General features: G+C 49.5%; 2 protein-coding genes across 2 annotated transcripts; one reads left to right on the forward strand and one right to left on the reverse strand.

Annotated features, from left to right (window-relative positions):
* Positions 1–9,649: 9,649 nt before the first annotated feature.
* On the reverse strand, positions 9,650–17,225 carry NDUFS6 (NADH:ubiquinone oxidoreductase subunit S6). Its single transcript, XM_084882613.1, has 4 exons — positions 17,004–17,225; positions 16,162–16,215; positions 10,569–10,691; positions 9,650–9,833 (listed from the first exon to the last, which is right to left on the reverse strand). The coding sequence occupies exons 1-4, from the start codon at positions 17,133–17,135 to the stop codon at positions 9,768–9,770; spliced, it is 375 nt and encodes a 124-aa protein (XP_084738739.1). The 5' UTR covers positions 17,136–17,225; the 3' UTR covers positions 9,650–9,767.
* MRPL36 (mitochondrial ribosomal protein L36) lies at positions 17,219–18,438 on the forward strand. Its single transcript, XM_084882614.1, has 2 exons — positions 17,219–17,329; positions 17,995–18,438. The coding sequence occupies exon 2, from the start codon at positions 18,008–18,010 to the stop codon at positions 18,353–18,355; it is 348 nt and encodes a 115-aa protein (XP_084738740.1). The 5' UTR covers positions 17,219–17,329; positions 17,995–18,007; the 3' UTR covers positions 18,356–18,438.
* Positions 18,439–19,068: the final 630 nt, after the last annotated feature.

The following is a 19,068-nucleotide window of genomic DNA, read 5'->3' on the forward strand; positions in this document are numbered from 1 at the left end:
GGGAGTGTCCTGACAGGAGACCACTGAACCATGCTGCAGGCCCAGGGCTTCCTGGGATGGGAGGCAAAGGACAATACAGACAGATCTCAGGAGCTCTGGGACAGAGGGGTGGATGGGGCGGCGGGGAGAAAGAAGCATGAGGGTGTCCTGGAGAGGGTCTCCCTGCAGCCCTTTCCAGAACCACACGCTTCTCTCTGCATTTTAGCGTAGCTGGCCAGCTGGCCTACCGAGTACCCCCAGCCCACGCCTGCTTGCCTCGCACCCCTGCCAGGGCTCTTCATCCTCCCGAGGGAGCCTTGAGGCCCATGACACTGGCAGCCTTAGGGAGGGATGCATTTCCAGAATTTCCAGCTGTACCTGGGAGTATTTTCAACAGAAGTTTCCTGTGGGATCCCTGAACTTCCAGGGCTCCCACCTCAGTGGCATCGTCTCCTGGCAGAGGACACTCGGGAGGTACTGCTGACTTGGCAGACAAAGTTTGAGAATCATCCCATACATGATGGCCATTCCAACTGCAAAACATGCTCCATTCATTAACAAGCCACCATAACTCACACGGAGGGCGCGGAGGGCACACGAAGGAGCGCGGCCCATCCACAGTTTACAACTAAGTTAAAGGAGCATAAGCACCCGAGCCGCGGACCAGGCCTCCCACAGCCAGAGGCGGGGGAAGAGGTGGGAGTGATGGAAACACAGTGCCCAGGCCCACAGCTTGCCATGCACCCTGAAATGAAGAACCTCCTGGGAAGACAGGAGCGCTGTGTTCACACAGTGACTGCTGGAAAGTTACCTTTTCCAAAGTGGACAAAAGAAGTGAGAAGAGGAGCGAGCAGGTGACTCTTGAGATTGACACTGTGAGTTGCCACCTGGAAGGGAGGAGGATGGGCGTCCTGGGAGCTGAGAGTCCTGAACAGGGGGGGCTGCAGAGAAATGGCCCACATGCTTTCATCCAGTTCCTGCTCCTGCCTTCACTCTGCCTGGCTCACCAGTGCTGCGGTCAGCTCTCTGAACTCGGGCCTTAAGAAGGGTCTCAGGAGGGGAAAGCATCAGAGTGACTGCACTTGGAGAGATGGGACTGTACTGTGAATGCCACCAGCATGGGCAGAGGTAGGGGACAGAAGTGCCCACCTGCTGGCCTGGGCCCCTCAGCCCTTCCCACCCTAGCCCAGCCCAGATCCTGGGATGGAGCAGCAGCTGTATCCAATCAGATGCCCTTTTTATAAAGCCCAGGAGCGGATCCCCGCTCACTGATGAGGGCTGTCCTCGCTGGTCCTCACTGCCCTCAGATCCAGGCCCCTCCCCCATCCTGCACCCCACCGGGTGGGGCTTCCCTGGACACCCTGGCCAGTGCTTTCTTACTGGAGGGTGGTGAGGGAAAAATAATATTCCTTCACTCCCCGCCTGGGTCATTCCTCCTCCTGGGTTGTAGCTTCTCCCAGAAGGCACAGGCTGGTGAACATGCCCCTCCTCCTTGTCTTGCTACTCCATTTAACTCAAAACATGTCACCCCAAATTCAGGTGCCAGGTGGCACAGTTACCTTAGACTAGAGGCCCAATGCAAAAAAATTTGTGCAAGAGTAGGCCTTCTTTCCTGCTGTCACCTGCTTCCCTCTGACACTCACAGGCACCTGAGCTGGCTTTCCTCCACCCTGGCTTCATCAGAAAGGATGTCCGGTCTAATTACTCTTTTATTTATTTTATTTTTTTTAAATATATTTTATTGATTTTTTTACAGAGAGGAAGAGAGAGTTAGAAAGATCAATGAAAGAGATTCATCAATCAGCTGCCTCTTGCACACCTGCTACCGGGGATGTGCCCACAACCAACGTACATGCCCTTGACCGGAATCGAACCTGGGACCCTTCAATCTACAGGCTGACGCCCTATCCACTGAGCCAAACTAGTGGCCCAGTGCACAAAATTCGTGCATGGGGGGAGGGGAGCAGGGGGCGTGATCCCTCAGCCCAGCCAAACCCTCTCCAATCGGGGACCCCTTGGGGGATGTCCTACTGATTGCCCCTAACTGCCTCTGCCTTCTTGCCCCTAACTGCCTCTGCCTGCTGCCCTGATTGCCCCTAACCCCTCTGACTGCCTGATTGCCTCTAACTCCCCTCCCCTACCGGCCTGATCTCACCTCTAACTGCCTCTGCCTCGACCCCCACCACCATGGCTTTGTCCAGAAGGAAGTTGGATGTCTGGAAGATGGCCAGTTGACCCAGTCTAATTAGCATATTGCCTTTTATTAGTATAGAGAGAGGATTGTTTAAATGGGGTGGGGGATGGCTTTTTCAGCAGGAGGAGATGCTCTTGGCAGACAAAAATTCATAATCCCTATATCTGGACTGATAGCCAGCCATATGCACTATACTGCCAAACCAGTCATTAAAAAATTGAACTGCTTTCTTACACCTTACACGAAACAGCTGTTGCCCTTAAAACCCCTCCTTAGCCCATGCCTTAGGTTCTGCCTTCACAATTCACCCAAATTAGGTTCTAATTGGTCAGTTTGTATGCCAGTCAGTGTCAGAAGCTCCACCTCCTAAGCAGCCATTAGCTCCTCACAGTTCACCCAGATTTGATTCTGATTGGTCAGTTTCTATGCCAGTCAGCATCTCCAGGCCTCTCTCTGGGCCTGATCAGAGAGGTGGGGCTGATCAACAGCCAGCTCAGACTGCTGGTGAGCAGGCTGAACTGTATAATACAGATTTCCAACTACCTTCTAGCAGAGAATTGTTTCATCAAACTGGTTCTTGCCAAACATTTGGTGTGCATGAGAAGACAAGCAAGGACTCTGGCCCAGTGGGGTCTGGTGCTGCCCAGGGTGGGGGACCACAAGATGCCTGGACACCAGAATGAAGATAAGCATGTCCAGGGCTGCCACACACTGCTGGGCAGGTAGAGGAGACAGCTCAGGGCCTCAGAGTCAGATGGGCAGCTACACTTCCCCCTGGAAACAACTGCCATACCCAGAAGGTGACCTTGAGCTAATGACATGTTCAAAAGCACAGTTGTTACAAATGAGCTCCCAGCACTCCAGTCTGGACTCTGCCTTCTGAAGCTGGCAGCTTCACTACAGCCAAACCCTGACCACTGCCTCCCGCGACCTACCTATAAAATCAGAGGAATGCAGGAACATCACAGTTAACCAAATTGGCAATTAAATGTTGGCTATACCACGATCTGATTCTCCAAACGAGCCTCAAAGTACAAGACCAGAAACAGCAGAAACTGGCAAGGTCCTAGAACTAAGGCAGAGTGCTGCGATCAGAGCCGTTACGGCTTTCTCCTGACATTTGACTCACTTCCCAACCTTTCCTGACTGCAAAAATTTCTTGAACAAATCACCAGCAGAGAGGACCAACTACTTCTAACTCTGATCTTTCTGACTTTATAGTTGAGATCATTCCTGTTGCCCATCAGGTAACCTAAACTCATCGCCCTTCCCCATCTCCTGCTGCAGATATGATGAACGAAGGTACCAAGGTCCTGCCCCTCTGACAGCAAGGCTGGGGTCCCCTTGCTCACACTGACTGGCACTGGGCTTTGAGCTTTCAGACAATGTCATGCCCACAGCCAGCTTCAGAGGAGGTGTTTATGATCCCTGTTACAGACAAGGAAACAAAACTCCTAGAGATAGCAACTCTCACATTGATCACCAGCAAGCTTGAACCAACAGCAAGAGCTTGAACCAACAGCAAGAGCCAAGCTCTGCCGTGTTGTTGTGTCTGGTTGAGGGGCCCTATCAGGAGTTGGGGGTGTGCTCCTGGGCTGACCTCCCTGCCTGATTAGATGGTCTGACCAGGAACCACGTGTGCTATGAGTGTTCCTGGAAAAGGAAGCACACTGGTACCCGCTGGCCAGCTGTCAGTGAGCACTCTGACTCAGTGTGACGACAGTGAGGGAAGGAGATGCCAGGATGAGCTACATCCCACCCCCAAAGCCCTCCCCATTACATGTCCTCTTTTCAAGGTTGAAACAGGTTCTCTGCCGCTGGAATCACTAAGTTATGAAAATGCATGAAATCCCCAAAGAGAGAAGTCAAATAAGAAAAGCATAATTATTACAAAACAGAAGGAATTTAATGCACATGAAATAGGCCCAGAACTGGAAGGTGGACCCTTGAGATAATTTAATATTGGATCAGCCTGGTCTCTGTCTTTCCGTCTTTATTTCCTAAGGTCTGTGCTATGACATGACAGCCCCGAAAGCAGATCATCTTCACGAAGATTAAGTTGTTAGAAGAGTTCTTACGACTCTTAATTCATATTTTATAAGCCTTTGTGCATTTGGAGAGTGATCAACTGAAATTTAATTGGGTTCGATGTTATCATTTAACATTTTAAATAACTGCACAAAAATGAAATTTAAAATCCCCCCATGCCTAACAAATTAGTGCTGTAATACTGATAGTAGCCTCTGATGGACTGAGCACAGGTGGGCATGAGTAGAGGGGGGCTGCCCATGGGCCCTGCAGGGGCGCCAAGGGCTGTGAGGACTTCCATTGAGCATCAGCCTCCCATTCAGTCAGATACCCGATGATTCAGAGCGTCAGTGGCTTCATTTTATGAGAAATGTTTAACAGCCATGAAAGTCAGCCATAGGCAAGCCTGCTGCCTCCTCACTCCTCTAGAAAGAGGTTCCCCTCGTTTTGGGGAATCCTGGCCTGGCAAGGTTGTTTCTAGGACAGGTCAGTCTTCTCCCAATTAAGGAGGTGCTTCCTGAGAGTCTGCCAGAGGCTGCGTTCATGCGGAACCCAGCACCCTGGGCTCGCAGGGCCCCACAAGCCTCACAGGGAGTAGCAGGGGTCACTCTATAGTCCCCACCTCCACAGAGACCTCCCTGCCCATGAGGTAACCCTTGGGAGTGAGGGGGTCAGCAAGTCCTTCCTGACAGCGCCTGGCAGGGTGTTTGAGAGGACACTTGGAGAATGGGGCTCTAGGGGCTCCAGACCTGGACTAGCCTCCCACAGTGGCCCCCTTGTCCTCTTCATGCAATGGAGCTATGATTCCAGGCTCCCAAGCAACTCTCCCTTTCCTGGGGCAGGTTTGAGAGGCAGCACCATTTCCACATGGTTGTGGCCTCCCTGCCATAATGCATCAGAATGTCAGCCACTCAAAAGGCGGCCACCGCCCTCGGACAACTCATGGGGACCCAGTGGATGGACACAGTTATGCACCACTGCCCTCTGGTGGACAGGTCAGGGCCCACGACATCGGGGAGGGGCTGACAGTGCCCACACTGGGACCCTAGCCCAGGAAGCACATGCTGACCCGCAGGCCTGGGACACAGAGCCGGTGTCCACTTGCCTTTCAGGAAAGGATCAGTTTGCATGGCACTTCCTGTTATACAGACCGTCTCTGGCTGGTGGTGGGACAGGGCACATCTGGGGCCTGAGACAGGGTATGCAGCCCTACTGCCAGGTGCCTCACCTGAGCTACTTATGCATCTCACCTGATGTGATAGATTCCCTCTAATCTATCCTCAACGAATCATTTCAGCCCCAGGACCAAGGAGACTTCAGCCCTGGGGGATGCCCAGGAAAGGCATGGTCCCCTTTCCTTCCAGGTGGGCTGGGCCGTAAGAGCAGGTGCAGAGCTGTGAATGCATGCATCACTGCGCTGTCTATGGAAGATCGAACCCTGGCAGCTCCCAGGTTCTCTGCATCCTCTACAGTAAGTGTCAAACCATAAATGTTCTTCATGTCTATTAAGTTACTACAATGAAGTCAGAATTTTTCCAGTATTACAGGCTCGGGCTAAAAAGCCAAAGGGCTGCACAACGTGGATCCAAGTAGAAGTCTGGAATTAGAGTCTCTCCATCTACAAGGTCCAAGGAAATGTTTTTTTCCTGTCTTCCTAATTTCTGGATCATAAAACATGGACATGAAGAAGCAGGGACTCCATGAGGCAATGGGAGGGGTGGGGCCATGCAGGGGTAGGCCCAGCCATGCCATCAGGGTGCTCTGAGGGGGTTTCACATGCCCGCCTCAAGCAGAGAAATGTCTGGGATGAGAATCAAGCTTATGACTTCTATGTCCTCACTGCCTACCCCTCCAGGGTTGGCCATGGATCAGGGGCCTCAAGATCCAGCTCCCTCAGTCCTTCTCAGTCCTGTGACCAACCACCTCACTGGCATCAAAGAATCCTCTTCAAAGGAGCCTTCCCTCCCCTCACTGACGCCTTTGATCTGTCCCTGAAACAACTTTGATGGCCTTTGTCCCTCTCCTGGACTCCAGTGCCGAAGCCCCTTGTACCCCACCAGGTGGAGGGGCCCTGACAGGGACAGGTGTGACCTCAAAGGCCAGCCTTCCCCCTGCACACCAGCTTGCTCCTGTCCTCTCACATCTCATAGGGCAGCCTCTGCACCCTGTCCACTTATGGGTTTATCGATGGCCACACTTAGTGCCCTAAGGAGACCTGAGACATAGTATGATCCCCAGACAGGTTCCCAGACGGAAGCGGACCTTCCTTGGCAGATCTGATGAAGACTCCAAGGTGATGGGTGTAGTCTAGGCACTCAAGACCTGGAGCCAGGCTGAGGTGTGCCCTGCTCCCCGTCTGCTGGCTTCAGGAATAGGACCACAAGCACACTGCTCCTTCCTACGCTGGCCCCTGACTTCCCAAAGCCTGAAAACCAAGAACATCTGCATCTGGACTTCCATGGCCCGTTAGTTCACCCCTGAATGGCATCACGTCCTCCACTCTCCTACCATAAAATTAACATTAGGTGGGCAGAGATGCACTTTGCTAAAAGTTCTGGCTGTAAAACTGATCCTTCGGCAGGATCCATAGGGTTAAGAACATTATAGTGCATTCCGTGTGTGTTAAAATACAGTTGTCACTGGACATCTGCAGCACTGCTGCTTCTGCTGAAAACCCAGTGATGAGGCTGTGCCCACAAGCAGCTGGTCCTCCAGCAGTCACTCTCTTCATCTCAAGTGTCACTTGACTTTTGTAGACATCTGTGATTGGAAAATAGGCCTTTGAGTTAGGGCCACATCTCTGTGCAAGATTCATTGGGACCTGTGGTGGAATTCATGGCAAGCAGGGCTTCCCCAAGTCCAGCCCCAGCAAAGGCATCCTTCCCTGGAAAAAGCTGGGGGCATAGGCACCAGACACAGGGGATGGAGGCAATGAGGGGCCAACCTCCACTGTGGAGCCTGCTGATAATGCCACTTCTGAATACAGGCAGGCTTCCTGGTGTGACCTCACAGCTGGGATATCTCCCGTTAGTGCAGCACACAAACTTGCTGTACAAAACTGGTCATTTTAATGCAAATAATAAATTTCCTCTTCATAAAAGTCAAATAGTTATAATTCTTATTTTTGTTTTCAGTGAACCCAAGAGAACAGTTCATATGGAGGGTGGGTGGGGCATGGGTCTATGTAGTTATCAATCCCTCTGTCCATATCACCAGGACAAGGCTGTGCCCTAAACAGAGTCCCCAGAGCTACACCTGGCCAACCCTCCTGTCTGCTCACCTGCAAACCAGGAAGTAACATGGCCTGGCAGGCTCTCAGGAGACAGACAGTGGGATGGACACAAAGTGCCTGTTGTGCAGTCAGGAGGTCAGGGCCCTTCGCTGGACTCAGACATTAGTTGTCCCTTATGGCTGCATGATTACATGAGCATTGATGCGTGGTTCTTAAGAGCTGGCATCGGGACCGCCTCAGAGCACAGCCAGGCCTCGCACTGTGGGGCCTCCATCTCTCCTCTGCTGCATCTGGTCTGGCTGATGAGACACTGCATTTGAATGCTCCTGTTCTAACAGTTTTCCATTTGCTCCTATTTGACTTCAGAAATAATTACTTCCATTTTTATGTCTCAATATTAATGGGTTGGTGGAACTGTTTCACTTTCTTATTCAAATTACTCGAGTTTTTGTGTTTATTCAGGGGGGGTGTAGGTTTCATAAAGAGGGGGGGTCCCTAATTATCTTTCCCTCACCTAGAGAAGCTGCCCCACTGTGCACATTCTGCTGAGTCCTAGGAGAAGTGGTGGATAGTGACACCCCACCTTAGTGCCAGACCCGGCCACATCACCTACCTGAACAGGTTGCTGGCCCAGGTCCTCAGAGCTGCTTGGCTGAGCACCCAAACAAGCCTCCCTCACCCTTGTGGGCAGGACCCATTTGATCCAGGCCTTTGTTCCACCTACTTTGGAATGTGAAGGGGGAGTAGTGAGTGTGTGAATGAGTCAGAGAGGTGAGTGCATCCTGTCGCCATTCTAGGGGAGTGTCCCCCAAACTCATGTCCACCCAGAACCACAGAATGATACCTTCCTTGAAAATCAGATCTTTGAGGGTGTAATAAGGTCATACTGGGTTAGGCTGGGCTCCAAATCCAAGGACTAGTGTCCTTATAAAAAGGCCACATGAAGGCAGACACAGGGAGAGGGCATGTGAAGATGGAGAGATGTGTCTACAGGGGAGACAACAGCCACCAGGAGCTGGAGAGGCCTGCAAGATCTTTCCTTGGTGCCTTCAGAGGGAGCGAGGCCATGAGGCCCTAAGGACACCTTCTGCCCTCTGGCCTCTATGAGAGCAATTTCTGCATGTGAAGCACCTGGCATGTGAGGGTTGGTTAGGGCAGCCCCAGGAAACAGCATGTTGCTCTCTGAACTATCATGTGTCTGCAGTGCCCAGTAAACAGCTGCTGTAAATCACCGACCTCTATGGAATAGAGCAATGCATGCAATGCCTTCTGCCATCAAACCAGGCAACTTTGCGTATTGCATACACACCAAGTCACAACTCAGAGCCCTTTTCCCATGTGTCTGGTCCAGTGGGACCCCTGGCACAGCAAAGAAGAGGGGCTCAGGGCATCCCACCTGGGCATGTGGTGTCTTTTAGGACAGCACTGAACATGGGCCCTGTAGCCCATCAATGACATTAGCGCCCTAGGTGAGGCTTAGCCCTCACTCCTGGTTCTCTCATCACTGACTACACAGCCGTAGTGGAGGGCTGGCAGCTGTGGACTGTGACCTGGGAGAGCTGTTCTGTGATGTGAGGGTAGATCCAGGACAAAAGTCAGGTGGGGTGGCTGGTGACATCAAATGGGCAGCTCCCTGACCTCAGGGGCCTCTGCTCCAGTCACCAGGGCTCCTACTGTCCAAGTACAAAGTGGGAAGGGAGGGGTGGGTGTTAAGAAACAGAGCCCTGTTTCTGTGGGAAAGTACATTTGACTTCCTAACAGCCTTGGGACTGGTGATGCTCAGTGCAGGGAAGCCAGGGTCACCTCACCTGCATGGCATCTTTGTGGACCCTGTGCCGTGCACAGAGATGCTCAAAGTGGGGAGTTCGGGGCTCAACCACAGTCACTGGCTCTGAGCACAGCTGCTGCCAGGTCACTTATTTCACACATGTGTCTGGACATAGAGTTTCTAAGAAGAGATCTGTGGCTGGAGGTTAAAATGGCGGGTTGGGGACACCGTGTGTGATCACAGCAGCTGCAGGTTTTGTAAATGACAGGAAGTTGAAACTGTAGCTGAAGAGATAACAGGAGAGTTGTCTACATTTCTCTTGGCTGCCTGATGTGGTCAGAGGCTGTGCTCAGAAGCACCTGGCAGGGACCCCTCAGCCAATACTTATAGGAAATGTCCATTTTCCAAAGTCCCTTCGGTGGAAAAAACACACTTGTGAAGGCAGTCCTTATCGATGCCGTTTATTCACAATAGGATCACCCCCCCAGGACCTTCCCTACTTTAGCGAACAGAACACTGACATGCTCACGTACATAGAATCCCAGGACCCAGGGGCATGGTCTGCTCTAGTGATGGTGCTGCTTGAACTGGAGGCCACAGTAACCGCATGTTCCAGTTTTTGTTTCTTTGTCCTGAAATAATTCAAAAGGGAAGACTTCACATTTCCAAATTCTACTTCAAATCTATAGAGACTAAATATGGAAAGTACATACAAAACCTAAATACATTGTCAGCCCAAAACACCTGTAAAACCTAAGTCACAACTGAGCCAGGAACTGACGGTGCCCAGCTCTATCTCCTCCTGCAGCCTCAGGCCCTACCCTGGAACTTGGGGTCATCTCAGAGAACCACTTTCAGGGCATAAAGTGTCAGCACAGCCGCTTCTTGCCCTTGGCTCAATCCCTCTAGGAGGGCCAGGGTCTCATCCGGAGCACAGACTACAACTTAACTCGAGCAACTGGGTCCCCACAGGGCTGGGTTCCAAGCTCACCCACACCAACAGCAGAAGGGGCAGCAGTGGGTCCTGCCAGCTTCCTTCCCCTTCCTATACATCTGGGTTTTCGCCTGTGGCTTCCTTCTAGGCTCTTCTGTCCTTAGTACTAATCCTCTTCTCTAGGCTCCGATTGTGTGTTTAGCAAGAAACTTGGGCTTAAAAATGGTGAAAGCCGGAGAGATAGTGCTGGCAACACTAAGTACACTGCACAGCATGTCACAGGTGAAAAGATGCCACTGTATTCAGCCCTGCAGTTGGCGTTGTAGGCAAGATCAAGTGGGAGATTGGGTGGTCAAAGGAACACTGCAAGGGCCACCCTGAGAGCAGGGAAAGGACAGAACAGAAAGATGGGTGAGCACTGGGGTCACATTACCAAATTTATGTAGACTTTCGGGTGACCGAGAGCCCCCCCACCGCCATCACACGACACTATGCGACTCTCCACTTCACTCACGGGCTGCTCGGCTATCAAATCAATGGCAAAGTTCTCATTCACCTGGAACGAGAAGATAAAACCTTGTGTAGATAAGTACAAAAAATTAATGATGTCAATAAATTTAAATCTATGTAGACACCTGCCACCCCACACATTCATGTACTGCTGGCACAAGCAGAATTATATTCTGTACACTTTCTTTTAAATATAATTGTAGATCGTCAAAACACAAATAATTTAATAAATACATTTATATAAGCACGCACACATTTAGCTTTTCATTGTATATAATTTCAAATTTACAGAAATGTCATAAGAATTCTCATTTCGTCTTTACCTGGACTCAGATTGTAAACATTTTTCATTTGCTCTTTCCCCTCCCATCACTCTTTCTCTACACACAGTTTCACAGCTCTGTCCACTGGGGAAGATTAGGAACAGTGACAACTCAGTGGCAATGAGTCTACGCCATCTCTGCCACCATTTCATACTGAAGGAAAAAGGGCTCTGAAAACAGCTGGTTCCAGATCCAAAACAGATGTTCCAGATGAATGGGAGATGTGTGTCTGTGACAGAACGAAGCCAGCAAGGACGCCTACAGTTGAGTCAAAAGGGAAGCCAACCTGAGGACACTGTCAATCTGGAAAAGGATATGGGAAATCTGAGGGACCATGGAATTGTAACAGCAAAGGACTGAAACACAAGACTACAATGAAATCCATGTTTCCATAATGATGTTTTTAAACTTCTTTAATTTCCTTACTATAGAGAATCAATTCATCATTTTTAAAACTGATAACAGGAAAGAATCTAGCATTTCTTCTTCTTTCCTCCAAATAACTGAAGTTTTTGTTTGTTTAGTTGTTTTTTTATATAGTTTTTATGCTACTAATAAGAGAACAGCATGCCTTACAGCCTGTGTGAGTTAATGATTTGGAGGCGCTTATCCACTCTACAACCAGAACCACCATATCACCTGCCCAGTAGGGTTACCACGGACAAAGAACCTGAGTTTGATCTGACAAAGCAGCTGGATCCAACCTGAGCATGCAGACTCAGAGGACCAGAGGTGCCAAACAGCATGGAAGGAGTGCAGTAGGCCAGGGCCAGCTGTGGACGACCCTACAGAAGAAACAGCAGGTCCTGTGACAGGAGAGGAAGAAAAGGTGTGTGTGTGTGTGTGTGTGTGTGTGTGTGTCACAGGAACCTACAACTGCAAAAAAAAACAATTGGGTATATGTGGGGGCTAAAGGGAATCTAAAGATCAAAGAAACCACAATGCATGGGACTTATTTGAATTCTGAATCAAACAAGCTGTGAAAATTTTAAAAATACGACACAGTCGAGAATATTTAGGCCACCTAGATACTGAATTGAAAGAAACCTCTGTAGTCAGGTGAGATGATGCTGTCATTGTCAACACCTCCTGGAGGTGTGCACGGTCAATTCAGATCTGATGACATGATACAGATGGTGGGGTGCAGGCTGCTGTGAACACAGCAGGAACAGGCGTGATGTCTTGGTAAACATCCTATGGCACCTGTGGAAACTGAGTGCGGGCACAAGGAGGAGAGGATCACTGAACTAGTCCCTCAGTGCACAGTCACAACATCAATTCCAACATCCTGGCTGGGCAAATCATTTATCTGACAATGTCCTACTGTGGCAAAAGTGGGCACTAGAGAGGAGACATGTCTTGGTTGTACTTGCCCCAATCAGAGCTGTCCTCGGTGACCACAGGAGACAAAGCACATGACACTGGGGAAACTGTAGAAGCGAAGCATCGGTGTCTGCATATAAAGGGAAAGAAAGGAACCCGGGCCCTCACAGTGCCCCATGGGCCACAGAGACCCACTATGCATGCCCCCTGGTCACCAGCCCACAAAAAGGCTGTGGCTCCTTTATTCCAAGCACTGCACATCCTGTGAAGAAAGCCAGCAGTGCCTTCTCCAAGCTTCCTCCTTTCTAGGGCCATCTACAGCAATTACAGTTGTCCTCTGTGTCCAACACTCGGCTCCCAAGGATTACCTTGCCTGATGGTGCCTCTTAAACCCAGCATCTCTTCCACATCTTTACCCAACCCAAGGTGGATGACAACAGCAAGACCACATCTTGAAAGTCACCCTCCTCTGGAGGCCAGAGGATCTCTCAACTGGAACACACCACACAGAGGACAGTCAGAGGGGCAACACCATTCTTCCTCCCTCAGGTCTCCCAAAAGCCGTCACAAGTTTACAGGAAGAGATGCTTAATGGAGACAAGAAGGGGCAGTGCGAAGCTAAAAATCAGATTAGTAAGTGTTGGCCAAGGTTATCCTGTGATTTGGGTTTGGAATAATCTCAGAACTTGTTTATCGTTATGGGTGAGGACTGCTGGGCCAGGTTAGTCCTGGCTCCCAGGGCCATGTGGCTTCCAGAATCTCACCTACACCAGAGGCCTACTGCTCTAGAGAAGACAAGAACACAGAGACAAGGTGTAGATAAATCCTTACAAATAAGGGGGTGGCGGAATATAAGTTTAATAAAACTTTAAAATAAGAAGAACAGGTCAAGCTCAGTTAACTTTTCCAAAGCCAGCCAACTGTCCAGAGGGACGTGTACACAGTGCAGCGACAGCACCACTCAAACACAGAGAAGGCCCTGCCTGCCACCAACACGGATGACACCAAACACCCACCAGAACTCCGATGCCCTGAACCCACACAATGTGGACAACATTTTGGAAAGATTTAATTATTTTTCAAAAGCTTTGTCAGTGATAGAGTATGATTTTGTAAAGCTTTTCCTTAAAATTCTATTTTCAAAAACACAGCAGGAAGTTACCAGAAAATGTGTGGATGTTAAAACAAACACCACAGTGTGCAGTGTTTTACAAGCTCCTTTAAGCGCAATGCCTCCGCAAGGACTCCTGCTCCCTTACACCATACCTTACAGCAGTCTACATGGTGAGTGATGGCCCGCGCAAGCCACGCGCCATACAAATGAAGCCTCAGGGTGTAAATAATGCGGTGTCTACCTCAGTGACAAATGTGTCACAAAGGCCACACTAACAAACTGCCATCACGCAGCCCAAGAAACAGGCTGTCTCCTGTGGGAAGGGCAACTGATGCCTGACGTCTGAGACTGACACGGGACTGCCCCTGTCATTCAGGACTGCAGCTCCAGGGCGACCCTGACCTCCCATGATTAACATCCTGGGACTCAGCTCAACCGCAGGAAAACAAAGAGCCCAGGAGTCAACGCCCAGTCACAGCACCCAACCACAGCCCAGCTTCCAATTCCAAGGAAAGTAAGCATTACTGGACCTCATGAGGAGATCAGTACAGAAAACATGTCACAGCATCCCACACACTTGGCTGTAAATGTAGTGTTTTCCCAAGTACATGGTGTGTCAGAGACCTTAAGTTGACAACCACTGTAAAAATTAGTCCTCTAGGTCACTAAGAGGTCACTAAAAATTATATACATACATATATATATATATATATATATATATATATATATATATATATATTATAGTTACCTCTTGATCAACTCATCTGGGCCTAAAAATATTTAGGTTTAAATCATTAATTTGTCAGTAAACTGTTCTATTTTTTTTCTTTTTCCTTTTTTTTTTTTAAATTTCCTTATTGATTAAGGTATCAGATATTTGTCCTCAAACCCCCATTCCAATCTCCCACCCCCCTATTGTCCTTGACCACTGGTTATGCTCAGTGACAGTTTCTATGGAAAGTTTACTCCCTTATGTCAAACTGATATTAAATCCATTAAAGATAAAATATACATATAAGTCTGCAAAATAATATCAAAACTAGTACAAAAAGGAAATCAGTTGAATAATCAATGTTTTGTAAAATTTTGACCTAATTAATGGAAACTTACAAGTTTAAAATAAACTAAAAGCCCCAGTTCAATTATTTAGGTGTTTTGTTTTTTTGTTTTTTATAAAATACATTTCATTAATTTTTTACAGATAGAAACATCAATCAGCTGCCTCCTGCACACTCCCTACTGGGGATGTGCCCGCAACCAAGATATATGCCCTTGACCAGAATCGAACCTGGAACCCTTGAGTCAGCAGGTCGACACTCGGAGCCAAACCAGTTAGGGCTAGAATATCAGGTATTTTTAACACTAACACGAGTAATTATAATTAGCTAAACATACGTGTGTGCACACACGTATATACACAGTAAAAACTGAAGTTTTCATCCAAATTAACTTTTAAACTAAGTAAGTTTGAAGAAAATACTCAAAAGCAGATAGGAAGGTGGGACACAGAAAGCTTTGTGGGTAATAAAACTATTCTGTGTGATACTGTAATGGTGGATAAAAGAGATTACACATTTGTCAAGACCCACAGAATGTACAGCAAAGAGTAAACCCTAAAGTAAACTATGGGCTTGAGTTGATACTAATATATCAATACTCATCCAGTGTTTAAATCACTCACTTGTAAAAAATGTAGCACAAGGGAACTTACTGTGTGAGAAGATGGAACATATGGAAATTCTGTACAATTTCCCAGTATACCTACAGTCTTCTAAAACAATAATGTCTCTTGGAAACCAAAATAATTTTGAAATATTACTAAATACCAAATTTTTGTAGTAAGAGCAAAAGCCACAGCAGAATGCCAACTCATCTTTCATTGACGTGCCGTGCACCTTCACAACTTGAGGATGATCCCAAACAGGAAAAGGGCCCAGAGACCCTGAGCTGGATAGCGGTACAGGATTAGGCAACACTGGCAGCACGTTATTGCCTTCAAAAGCTCTGATTTTGTTTAGCTTTGTTTTTAAATTGTTCCCTGATGCCCTTTGCTATGGCAATCAGAAACGAGGGCCACAAGAGAAATCCCAGCAGAGAGAAGCCTGTGGCAGAACCAGGTGCCTGCTAGAGCATCAGAAGGCATGCCATAGGGAGCTGGGGCCAGGCTGCAGGGTCGACTCCAGGACTGATTTGCTCTGAAGTGCACCGTCCAGCGCTCTGAACTCCATCTCCACCACACTGCCCCTGTCCTTATGACACTCGCAAAGCAGGATGGAAGAGAAAAGCAGACTTTGGAAATGGACAATGTAACCAAGATTAAAGGAAAGGAGAAACACAATTTAGGGAAAGCTGAGGCTTAACAAGAAGAATCAACAGGCTGACTGAGGGGAAAGAGTGACTGACTCAAAGTGATTATGAAGGACAAAACTTTAATCTGAGGGTCTCAGACGTATAAGGCACATAAATAAAGAAAAAGAACACTCCCATTTATATACAAAAAAGCACTACACTTACTGTTGTTACATAATGTGGGGGGGACAAGGGAAACAAAACAGAAACAGCAGAAACATTTAACATTTAGAAAAATGCAGAATTCCAGAGCTTCTGGGATGTCTCAAATTAGGGGGAAATTGTTTAAATCTTACATATTGATTTTTATATATTGTCGGTTACATAAAGGTTTTATGAGAGCTTACTTCTCTTTTAGTAGTTTTGTTTTTGGTTGTTTTTTTTGTTGTTGTTGTTTTTTCACTTACCTCTTTCTGACGACCTACAAATCGAATTTTCCTATAATCTTGATCATCATAAACCTGGGGGGGAAAAAGACCACATGTAATTTTTACAGCCTAATTCTGAAAGAGGTCAGTTAATATCCATTACAGAACAGTATTTTTCTCAACATTTACACAATTCACAGCCAAACACATAAGGGGCAAGGTAGAGTTGTGCAACCAGGGACATTTTTCAGCAAGACCCCTAAGATAACAGTGAACAGTAAACGGAACTGGAAGGCTGCAAGATGGAGAGAGCAGAGGAGGCAAATTCAGGCAGAGGAGGTGCACCCCCCTCCTTCACATGGGGCAATGGTTTACGTCCCCTATAAATCTCCTGGTAACACTTTAGTAATATGGGTACTTACTCTCTCGTCTTATGATTATAGTTTAAGACTACGTTTGTGTTTTTGACTACAGCAGACTCTTAAGTTATTTAAATGCACTATTTAATATCACACAAACAATACGAGATTTGAGCCACAGAATCAATCAGTAGGCGTTTTCAGTCCACCGGGAAGCCGCCCACAGAGATCAACAGCTACGCCCTGGCTACCGGCTTCATCTTCGAGCTCAAGGACACTCCCACAGTTTGCAAACGCTCCACCAACCCCGGCACCGCGGCACGCGTTTTTATCCACGCCGGTTGGTGCGGGCGACAAAAGCACAGCTCCACTGAGCTTCGGTCGCACCGGGGACCGCACGGTACTCGGTACTCAGCCGCCTGTTCTCCGCGATCCCTCCCAGGGACCAGGGACCGGGGGACACGGAGGACATAAAGCACTGAGGACAGTGGAACGACCGGGGTTCCTCGACGCACCGGTTACCTGGCCGGTGTGCGTGACCTTCTCTCCGGTCGGTGCGATGCGCACCCCGAAACACCTGACGCTCCGGGGCAGAATAAGCGCGGCAGCGCCGCTCCGGCCAAGTTGCCTACAGAAGGTCACAGCCGCCGCCATCTTGCAGGCTGACCCTTGACCCGGCGCGTCGGTCGACGCACCAGCCTTGACGCATGCGCACAGGCTCGCAGAGGGCAGACTTTCTCGCGCAGACTCTGGGCGGTGGAGTCTCCGCCCCACTGTGCAGGCGCAGGCGGGGACGCAGGCGCGGGGCAAGGCACGCTCCTGGCCACTTCTGGGCCGGTTCTTCCCAGGTCAGGGGTCCCTAGGAATCCAGAGGGGCTGGGGGCTAGGGAGGCGGCGGGTCAGCAATTGCCGGGGTTCAGATCTGCCCCGGAGCCGCCTGCCGGGTCGGGACTGCGGAAGGGCTCGACCCAGATACTCGGCCTCAGTTTCCCCCTGTGGGCCGCGGCCAGAGAAGGGGGGCGGGGGGGAGGGGGCAGGTTGGGACCGGATCCCGAACCTCGTGAGCGGTGGGCGGGCCCCGAGCGTCCCCTGCCGGTGTTGGGGTCGAGGCCCGGGCGCGAGCTAGTGCGCTAGGAGGCCCCGCCCAGTGTGCGCCGGCGAAGCTGCCCGCCGGGGTTCCTTGCGGTCCGTCGGTCGGGCGCCGGCCCAGGTGCCGGGTGCCTCCTGTCCCAAACACCAGGCCAGCTCTTCCCCATGCTGCCTGAACGGGGTCTGGGCTTAGGGTCCTCGCAGCCATGCCTGGGCTCCCACAAAGGGCGGTCTTGCCAAATCACCCCCTTCCCACCCAATCCCCCGCCAAGCTGGGCCGGCAGGGTTTGCGCTGCACCAGGGGGTGGTGGCGCCCCTGACCCCTCCACGCCTACGCCACAGTGAAGTGGGGAAAACAAAGTTATAATAGTAGTAAGTGCGAAGTCGCTGTAACAACTTTTTTTCCCCTTTCTTTCTCGCCTAGATTCAGCCACAATATGGCAAGTCTTTTTATAAGGAAAATGGTGGTTTCTGCTGTGAACCCTCTCCTACATCTGAGTCGTTACCCAATGACAAATTTCACAACGATATCCAGAGCGCTCTCCACGCTGCTGGCTGGTCCCCTGCGTGTTGCAGTCCCTGCAGGTGCAAAGCCCAGCGCAGCAGTGGCCTCTCCTCTCTCCTGCCACCCCCTGCCCTTCCTGCAGCCGACCCTGGGGTTCAAGACCAAGGCCGTCCTCAAGAAGCGTTGCAAGGACTGTTACCTGGTGAAGAGGCGAGGGCGATGGTACATCTACTGCAAAACACACCCAAGGCATAAGCAGAGACAGTTGAAGACCCTTTGAATGTAAAAATAACATGCAGGATTGTGCCATTTCCTTGACTGACCTTATCAAAGAAAAATAAAATGTAAACTATTGTTTTCTGAGATTGCTGACCTGCCGGTTTTGTTGACTCTACTTTCCAGGCCTCTCACTCTTTATCCACATCTAGTCCAGCCAGAGCCCCAGCTGGGAAGCGAATCCTTTTATCTTCCTTGCACGCTAGCAGGGGGACAGAAGACGGAGCCAAGAAAAGGCCAGTTTGTCCCCAACATCAGAATGCAAGTTCTTGAGAAAACTAGATTCAGTCTCAGATTGACCCTCTGTCTGCCTTCTGCCATACCGCTGCTACCCCGTCTTCAGGATGAGGAAGAAAGGCCTTGATAACAGTCTTTAAGTGAAGGGTAATTAATTGTAATTGTATGTATATATATATATATATATATATATATATATATATATATGAAGGGATTTTGGATATCAAATGTTTTGTCACCCTTGGTCTGAGATGTGTGTGCATGTGTAATATGTGCATGTATGTACGTACTACATACCCACTGTGCAAGAAAGAGGTCTCTCCTGTAGTGTGAAGACGGGAGCGCTCAGAGGTGGTTATAGCAGCATGGCAAGTGGGTGGGTGCTGTGCCTCCTGCTGACCCAGGAGCAGAAAGCAGGCAGCTGCATGTCCTGGTTAGGGTCTTGGCTCTGCTCACTGCTCAGTGTTGGGCCTTGGACAA

The sequence above is a fragment of the Pipistrellus hanaki genome, assembly GCF_964339955.1.
Source record: "Pipistrellus hanaki genome assembly, chromosome: 4".
In the NCBI taxonomy this organism is placed as follows: Eukaryota; Metazoa; Chordata; class Mammalia; order Chiroptera; family Vespertilionidae; genus Pipistrellus; species Pipistrellus hanaki.